The sequence below is a fragment of the Tupaia chinensis genome, unplaced genomic scaffold (genome assembly GCF_000334495.1).
Source record: "Tupaia chinensis unplaced genomic scaffold, TupChi_1.0 Scaffold145519_1, whole genome shotgun sequence".
Lineage (NCBI taxonomy): Eukaryota > Metazoa > Chordata > Mammalia > Scandentia > Tupaiidae > Tupaia > Tupaia belangeri.
In genome coordinates, this window is record NW_006205376.1 from 3,887,932 (window position 1) to 3,898,101 (window position 10,170).

A 10,170-nucleotide genomic window follows, 5' to 3' on the forward strand; every position below is an offset into this window, starting at 1 on the left:
TTTCCCCATTTTTTAACTCATGTGAGGAATAGAAAGTGTTCTTTAATTCCACCTTTTACTAAGCAACGGATTAACTAATCGAAATAGAACTTCAGTAGACTTCTTCCAAAATAAGTGATGTACTTGCAAATATAAGTGTTTTCCATGCTTGTGTAAATGTTTCATGTTTAGGGATTAAGCAAGTAAAGTGAATTTCCTTAGGACTTTTTGTATGTAAGGATATAGTTGTTCTTGTTAGTATCTAAAAATCTAGGAGGTGGCCTAGCACAGTGACATACGCTAGCATAGAGTATTGGCTTTCAAGGTCTGTACTGGCGTCTCTGTCCCACCATTTGCTGTAGGACCCTGGAGAAGTTACTGAACTTCTAAATTTAATCTGTAAGATGGAGATAGTAAAATATACATCACTAGACTATTATGAATATTAAATAAGATAATAGATGCAAGTTGCTTAACATGGTATATTCCATGTAATAAGCATTCCATAAAACATAACAATTGCTATTACAATATTAAGACTGGAACATTATTAAAAACAGTTCTACAGGCTGTCTTAATCACAATGCCATCTGATTTTGAGTTTTTGCTTCTAGGAAAAACTGTTGAAATGAAACCTTCCCTATTACTGAATTTTAAAATAATAATTAAATATAAATGATGATTTGGAAGTAGATTCAAATTGCTACACAGTGGAGAAATAGTCTGGGATTTTTATTTTAAAACATGGTTAAGATGCTGGACTCCCACATCCAATTGTGCAGTTCAAGTCCTGGACTTGGCGACTTGAAAATCACAGCTGGTGCATGTGTGTATCCCAAATCCTGAGAAGGAGAATGGAGAAGAAAGGACTGTGGTGTGACCATCCCCCATAGGGGATGGTTTATCAGTTTCTGTCTTTCTGTCTCTGGTAAGCACATGTGCTCTATGGCAAAAACCTAAAAAAAATAGTTCTAGACCTTCTTTATGATTTCTAAAAGAATAAACAGCTCAATGTTTATTCTAAATATCTGTTTAAATTTTGGCTAAGACTTGGGGATATGACCCAAGTCTAAATACAAACTTCATTTATGTTTCATATTTACCTTATACACATAGCTTGAAAATAATTATATATATATATTTTCTTTATTTTTTGGACTGTGAACCATCACCTAAGGTCAGTGAGGTCAGGTGTGGAATATTCCGTTCTGGCATCATGTTAGTGCTCAAAATTTTTAGATTTTGAAGCATTTTGAATTTTGGACTTTCAGAGTGGGGATGTTCAACCTATATGTAAATGGACTATGAAATAGAATATAAAATCCATGCAAAATATGTTTACACTGGGACCAGCAGAGGGCGTAATTCTACATAGTCAACCATGGTTTGAGTCCTGGACCAGGTGACTTAAAACTCACGCCAGGCGTGTGTGTGCCCAAAATCCCGAGGAGAATGGAGAAGAGATTGTGCCATGGCCATCTTCCCAGGGGGGGATTTTTCATTTTCTGTCTCTCTGTTTCTGTCTCTCTGGTGAGCACACATACCATATAGCAAAAATTTCTCCAAATTTTTTTTTTTAAATTGTTCATTTATTTCTTCCATGAGTGAGAGAGACAGAGAAAAAAAAAAAAGGAGAGAGAGTAAGAGGCAGAGAGATAGCACACCTGACAAGGTTCCAATGCCGTGATCCACCCCTGTTTCAGCCAGCTCTGGATCATGGTCACACGCGTGCCCAGGAGACTCAGGGAGGTCTGTGGATGCAAACTGGGAACCTTCCCATATGGGTCAGTTTCACAGAGGGTCTTGTTTTACTGCTGCATCACTCTCTAGATCCCTGTACAAAATTAATCCTGAAATTCTGGCTTGTTTTAGTAGTTTCCTAAACTATCAAATTATATGAGTTATAAAATTGTTTGAAAGTGTAATTATTGTTTGAAGTGTAAGATGAGAATTCTTACTTAAACTTATATGCATAAATGTTATTTCTACTTTAAAAAATGTCTTATGTTGATAAACCACAATACAGAATTTTCTGTACTTTATCTAATTATGTGCTACTTTAGAGAGAGAAAAAAATGTGTTGGTAGGACTGTGTATCTGAAAACAAAACAGAAAACAAGTTCTGTCATACCTGTTTTTCAAATGATTCAATTTAATGTAAGTTGAGAGCTTGGTAGGTGAATATTTCCATAATAGACTTTACATACATCTAGATTGACAGTGGCCTCAGGAATACTTGTACATTTGAATAAAGAGGGGAAAACTGCTACTAAATGCTAGCTGCAATAACCTGAAGACTTGATAAAGGCATAGTTGTTGAATTAAATATTACACAAGCAGAAAAGGGGAGTTGATAATGGAAAAGCAATGAAACTCCATCTTTACACTTATGTACTTATGTTCTAATAACAGCATATACTCAGACTCAACCACAAACTAAATATATACCTAAGTTTGCTTTTTTCAAAGAAGTTAAGTGCATAAAAATAAGGGATAGACTTTACCTCCTTCTCTTTGAACGATGTGATAGAGGTGGACATTGTGTAGAATGTATTCCAGATCGTGGTCTGTATAACCTTTATCATGCATATCATCCACTGAATCTGGATAAATGACTTGATCCCGAAGACTTCCAAGAGACATATATGGCCTGTAAAATACCAGGCAAAAATCCTTGTGTGAAGTCACTTTAGCTTACTCAGTGCGATATCCTGCTGGTTTCAAAACACTAGAACAGAATTGTGTGTGTGTGTGTAGGGTGTGTGTACTCACCAGAGAGTGTCAGGGGAGGGGAGTGACAAAGCACACCCCAAGGGGATGGCCATGCCATAATCCCTTCTCCTCCATTACCTTTTTGGGATTCGGGGCATAGATGTACATGCATCTGGTGTGTTTTACAAGCCTCCAGGTCCTGGACTTGAACTGTACAGGGAGCCATATAGGACCCAGCTGCCACAATCACCATGCCACCAGCTAGATCTAGAGCAGACTTTGAATATTTCTAGGATTATATTTGTTACCAGGTGATGAGTACTTCTCTGCTGATATTTGATAAAAAGTGGATGAATATGGAAGATTTAATGCTAAGTGTTATGAAAGACAGGCATTGTATGTCCCCACTCAATATATACCAAATATCTCTACTTTCTAGCAGAAATGGAAAGACTGGAAGGTATAACAGCAGGAGAGCAACTGCAGATACTAGAGACAGTACTGGAGAGAGTAGGAGGGGATCAGGAAAAAAAAAAAACACATTTAATAGACTAAAAAATGAAAAGCTATCTGCTGATTATAATGGATATGGTAATATCTTTGACTTGACTAATGTGCACAGTATTCATGCTGGGAAAAAGTCCTGTTGTACACTGTAAAAGTGTACAATGATTAAATGTAAATTTTTAAAAATGCTAGGGGGAAAAAACCCTTAACACTGTTGTTAGGTTAATACAAAAGTCTATTGAGATAGAAGAGAAGCATCTGCAGAAATATTTTGATATTTTTGGCAGAGAAATACATACTTTGTTTCATTGTATTTGAGAAAAAAATTGCTTTTGTACTTCATCATTTTATATTTGGGTTAAATACATAATCTGGTGTTTGGCCACTGCTGTGGATTGAATGTATCCCCCAAAGTTCATGCACTGGAAATACTGGGTTGTTGGAAAAGCCATGAAGCATATTTTCATAGAAAAATATAGACAAAAATGTCATGACTTTTCTGATAACCCAATATAATCCCCAACCCAACAGTGTTGAGAGATAGGACCTCTAAGAAATGATTAGGTCTTGAGGGCTCTGCCCTTATGAATGGATTAATGTCATCGTCACAGGAATGAGTTAGTTATTACAGAAGTGAGTTCCTCATAAAAGGATGGCGTGGCCTGATTTTCTGTCTTGTTGTCACCCTTTCTTGCCCTTCTACTGTCCTCACAGAATGGCAGAATGGAAGTGCTCTCCAGACGCCAGCACCATGCTTTAGACTTCTCAACCTCCAAAATCATGAGCCTAATACATTTCTGCTCTTTATCAATTACTCAGTCTCAGGTATTTTGATAGAATAAGTCAAAAGGGGGACCAGCAGGTGACATGATGGTTAAGGCAGTAGACTCCCTCATGGTTGACCAGTTGAGTCCTGGACCTGGTGGCTTGCTTTCTCCCTTTACCTTCTGTTTTTCTCTGGCAAGTGCATGTACCCTGTAACAAATTTAAAAATAAAAAATAATAATGATAAATAAGATTAAGTGAATAATTCTATTAAAAAATGTAAGCCAAAGGGACTAAGATACCTAGGAATATAAATAAACACACTTTAAAAAATGCTATTCATAAGAAAAACACCAATTAAAACTACATTGAGATTCTTACTTATAATATTGGAAAAAATTCAGCAGCTTCATAACTCACTCTATTTGCAGACCTATAAGGAAATAGGTGTTCTCATACTAAGGTGAAAATGCAAAATGCTACAACTCCTTTGGGGTGGATTTGGCAAACCATTATATCAGTTGCCCTTTGACTCACTTCTGGGAATCTTCTTTGAAGATATACTTTTAAAAAATACCAGAAAAAAAATTCACAAGGTTATCCATTATAGAATTACTTGAAATTGCTAAATATTGAGAAAACCATGTGTATACAAAGGAGATTGGTTGAATAAGCCATAGTACAACCACTACACAACTGTAGAAAAAGGATGAGGAAGATCTCTGTGCACTGGCATAGGGTGATTTCCATGATATTATTAAAATGGAAAGCAAGGTGCAAAAGTGGATGTGTAGCTGGGGTTCTCAACAACAGTGTCATTGAGAAACTGAACCAGGCTATTTTCAATTCTTTGTTGTTGAGGGCTAGCCTATATGGTAGGAAGCTTAGCAGTGTCCCTGTCTATTCACTAGATAACAGCAGCACACCCTCTAGTGGTGACCAAAAAATTGTCTCTCGATATTGCCAAATGTTCCCTGGGGGACAAAATTGTCCCATTTGAGATGATACAGCCGATACACTGTATCATCTCCTACGTAGAAAAAAGGTAAAAGTAAAATATACACTTATGTGTTTACATTTACAAAAGAAAACACAGGGAGTGTAGACCAGAAACTAAGGAGGAGGTTATGTACCTCCATGAGGTGGGAGGAACATAGCAGAATAGACAGGTGAGGGAATGGCTTACTCTAAGCATTCTTTCTACATCATTTTTACGTATAGAATAATCTTAAGTGTTACTATTCAAAAATAAACCAAATATATCAGCAAGAATGAAGGAAGAGACATTGAAGTTGAACATAAACAGAAACAAACTGAATAGTATGATCAATGGATAACATAACCCCACAGGGAGTGGGGTGGGGGGGGTGACCTAATACAAGCAACCTTTGGACTTGGCTACATAACTTCAAAGCCAGAAAAGAACCATAGAGAAATCTCAGGGCTTATTTGGAAATTTTATTTTTAGTAATGATATGACAATAGGGGTAGCAATTTATGTGTACCATAGGATTGATCAAGTAAGTAAATATTTTGTTAATGTTAAGAGCCAGGATTCTCATGGTGGAAGAAAGTTGATACAAATATGGAATGTGGGAAGCCAAGAGAAAAACTGGAACATTTATTTGAATCAGAGTAGCAGTATAAATTTATTATTTTATTAATTAAAAAAATTTCTAACTCTGGGCTGGCAGGAGACATAGTGGTTAAGGACACTGGATTTCCATGTGGCTAACTGTGGTTCAAGTCCCAAACCTGGCGACTTGCTTTCTCACCTTCTCTTTCTCTCTCCCTCTGTCTCTCTCTGGTCAAGTTAAAAAATAGCAACAAAAACTGGAATTAGATAAATAAGTTTTTTAAAAATTTCCTAGTTCTATCCAGATTTGCTCCATCTGAATATATGAAGAAACTCCAAACGTTTGTGGAAAACAGAATTAAAGTGTAAGTTTACTTGGTATAAAATTTTTGGAATTCATACCTTTTTATAATATGCATATTTTGTGAACTTTTTAAAGACCCTGCCTCCTAATCCTTTGAAAAGGACACAACCCTATTTAGGTAATGTAAGTTAGTTGAATTGTGGACCCAAAATATTTAAGTTCTAGTTGTAACCCGTGTGCATGTGAGCTTATTTAGAAACAGGGTCTTTGAAGATGTAATTAAGTTAAAGATCTTGAGAGAGCTAATCCTGGATTAACCAGATGGGTCCCAAATCCAATAAAAGCCCTTATAGGAAGAGGAAAAACATAGGGAAGAAAAGATGGCCATGTGAAGACAGAGGCAGAGACTGGAATTATGCTGCCACAAGCCAAAGAACATTTGGAACCACCAGAAACTGGAAAAAGCAAGGTAATATTCTCCCTGGAACCTTCAGAGGCATAGAACAGGCAACATCTCAACTTGTGGCTTCCAGAAGAATAAGTTTCTGTTATTTCGAAGCACCAAGTTTTTGATCATTTGTTACAGAGGCCCTTGAAAATGAATATAGGTAATATTCCTGAAAAAATGTTTAATCTGCATCCCAAGATAAAGAAACTATCAGACAAATTCAAATTGAGACATTTTCTTTAAAAAAAAAATACTGCACTCGAAAAATATCAGTGTCACAAAACAACAAAGAAAGGCTGAGGAACTCTTTCTACTTATGGACTAAAGGGGCATAGCAACTAAATGTGATGTTTCAATAGAATATGCTATGTTAAAAAATGCCATAAAGAACAGTATTGTGACATTGGCAAATTTCAAATATGGACTGTGTTTTTGATATTAATATTATGTCATGTTAAATTTCTTCAATTTTATAATTGTGTCATGGTTATGTTAAAGAATATTTTTGGCCTTTGAAAATATATCCTTAAGTAACTAGGGGGTAAAGATTTATGAGTATTGCAACTTACTTTAAAAAAATCAATAAGATGTATAATTGTGGTGTATGTCTATTTTTCTGGAGGTAAAGATTTTTACATACAAAATGTGTTCTGCAGCTTGGTAGTCTACCTATTTTCCGATAGTATGCAAACCATTTCATTGCAGGATAGGTAACACAAGGATATTTTACAACACGTTAACTATTATTTAAGAATCAAAATGTTTATATCTTAACTGCACCTATATACATTTATTTAATAAGATTTTTCAGTGAGATATTTACAAATGTAAGGGATATGTGGTCATATTTACACTTTAAATGAAGATAAATTCACATATCGTGAAATGTACAATTTAGTGGTTTTTATTAGGTCATTGGAAAAGTTATGACGTATTTTTCTATGTTTTTCTATGTGAAAATACATCATGACTTTCCCAATAACCCAATAGTATATTCACAAGCTCACATAAACATCACTACTAATTCCAGAACACTTTCTTTCCCAAAAAGAAACCCAATACTCACTAGCAGACTCTTCCCATTACTCCCTCCCCTTATGCCCCACCAACCACTGTTTTCTGCCTCTATAGTTTTGACTATTCTGGACATTTCAAACATATGGAATCATAATATATGGTTTCTTCTGAGTGCCTTCTTTCTATAGTACGATTTTTTTTCAAGTTCATTCATGTCGTAGTGTGTAAACAGCACTTCATTTTTAAAAAATATTTTATTTCTTAGTGGCTGAGTAATATTCCATTGTATAGGTATGCAACATTTGCAGTGCAGATGGGTATCTCAGTTGTTTACACTTTTTCATGTTGCAGATGATTGCTACATTCATAATATGTATTTATATATCAATAAATAATATTGCTGAGGCTTATAACTTTCTGAGGAATTGCCAGACTATTTTTCTGAAATGACTGCACCATATCTGGTCATATTTCTTTTATTCTATCTCTTTGTCTTTCTCTTTCATCTTCTTCTTTCTCTCTCTATTCTAACCATATTGTTAAAGGAGTTAAGACACACAGTCATTTATTAGTGTACATTATTTAAAAAAAATTTTTTTTAGGTTTTTGCCAGGCAGAGAGAGAGACAGAAGAAAATGAGAAATTGCCCCCCAAAGGGGAAGGCCATGACTCAATCATGTCTTTTTAATTCTCCTGTCAGGATTTGGACATGCATGCACATGCACCCAGCATGATTTTCAAACTACAGGGTCTAGGACTCGAATTGTGGTTGCCCATGTGGGAATATAGCACCTTATCCACCATGCCACCTGCTGACCCCAGTGTACATCATCTCAAACACTCATATACTGTGAAATTTTCTTAATTTAATATCTAATAACAGCATAAAAGAGAAATTAATCACCAAGGCCAATAAGCAGTTTTCATTTGAGACTACCCAAAAGAAGAAATTATACATAGAGTACTTTTGCAGTCTCTCAAAGGGATACCAGCTCCACTTTAACACAAACTGGAAGCACACATAGTTTTCTAACCTTGGCATAAACCCAAATACAATTAGAATCAAAGGGGAACCATAACAAATTGCAAAACTGAAACTGCAATGAAAAAAATACCTCTGGTATTCATCTCATAAGTATTTCTAAGGAATGCTACCATAACACAAGATTAACTGGAAATAGTTGATGAACTAATGTTTTGCATCTGTCTTTCAGGGAAGATGACATAGGATCATGGTAGTGTTAATAGGTTTTGGAGAGATGGTTCTTGACTAGAACTCTAATCTCACCATTTATTAATAAAGTGACCCAAATTCTGAGTTAGAGGTAACTCATTTCTTTTTCTTTTTCTTTTTTGGAGAGGTTTCTGCTATAGGGCAAGTGCACTCACTAGAAAGACAGAGAGAGACAGAAAGCGAGAAATCACTCCCCCGGGGTGTGTGTGTGTGTGTGTGGCCACGCCGCAATCCCTTCTCCTCTCGGGATCTTGGGCATGCACGCACATGCACCCAGCATGAGTTTAAGCCACTGGGTCCGGGATGCGAACCTTGGTCAACTACATGGGAGTCCAGCGACATAGCCATTACGCTAACTGCTGGTCCCAAGGTAACTCATTTCTAAGGTGATTAATTTTATTCTGTTTGCTCTGAGGACTAACTGAAGCAGTGGGTTTTGATTAAGCTAAACAAAAGAATGTGTCAGTATAGTACAATCACAGGGTAGCCACTCAATAAATGACCATCATGAAACAAAGAAATCCATTTCTACCTAAGCTTAAATTTGCTACTGAAGTGAAAATGCAGCATCTTAAAAAAGAATGAATGCAAAAGAATTTCTATTTAGTTAGGTAAGAGACTGGTGGGTTTTATCCCACAGTAAATTTTTATTATTTTCAACATGATTAATACATTTTTATTTTTCTCAACATGATGAGGTTTCTGCTATAGGGCAAGTGCACTCACTAGAAAGACAGAGAGAGACAGAAAGCGAGAAATCACTCCCCCGGGGTGTGTGTGTGTGTGTGTGGCCACGCCGCAATCCCTTCTCCTCTCGGGATCTTGGGCATGCACGCACATGCACCCAGCATGAGTTTAAGCCACTGGGTCCGGGATGCGAACCTTGGTCAACTACATGGGAGTCCAGCGACATAGCCATTACGCTAACTGCTGGTCCCAAGGTAACTCATTTCTAAGGTGATTAATTTTATTCTGTTTGCTCTGAGGACTAACTGAAGCAGTGGGTTTTGATTAAGCTAAACAAAAGAATGTGTCAGTATAGTACAATCACAGGGTAGCCACTCAATAAATGACCATCATGAAACAAAGAAATCCATTTCTACCTAAGCTTAAATTTGCTACTGAAGTGAAAATGCAGCATCTTAAAAAAGAATGAATGCAAAAGAATTTCTATTTAGTTAGGTAAGAGACTGGTGGGTTTTATCCCACAGTAAATTTTTATTATTTTCAACATGATTAATACATTTTTATTTTTCTCAACATGATGAGTACTAAACGATGTACATGTCGAGATTATATTGTTAAGTACTCAAGAGAGAGCCTCAAGTTACCTAGAAGCATTTTCTTAGTAACTGGAGCACCACTTAGTTCCCTGGAGCAATTTATGAGGTCTCAAAGGTGTCAAAACAGAACAGACTGCTTTGTGCTTTCTTTGTGAGAGGGATATGGAGAAACAAACCTTTCTAACTTCCTCAGAAGACTCATTTAATGATTTATGACAACTTTAGGCCTTTTTTTTTTTTTTTTTGAGAGGTTTTTGCCATAGGGCGTGTGCGCTCGCCAGAAAGACAGAGACAGAAAGCGAGAAATCACCCCCCCCCCCGGGGGGCGTGGGCGACGACCCAACA

At 36.4% G+C, this 10,170-nt stretch overlaps 1 protein-coding gene across 1 annotated transcript in view; it reads right to left on the minus strand.

The window, feature by feature from the left end:
* Positions 1 to 10,170, minus strand: part of ABCD2 (ATP binding cassette subfamily D member 2) — a 71,974-nt gene that overhangs the window by 22,889 nt on the left and 38,915 nt on the right. Inside the window, exon 7 of the mRNA XM_006168093.2 lies at positions 2,484 to 2,629. Coding sequence (XP_006168155.1) covers positions 2,484 to 2,629 — 146 coding nt within the window. The remainder of the gene's footprint in view (positions 1 to 2,483; positions 2,630 to 10,170) is intronic.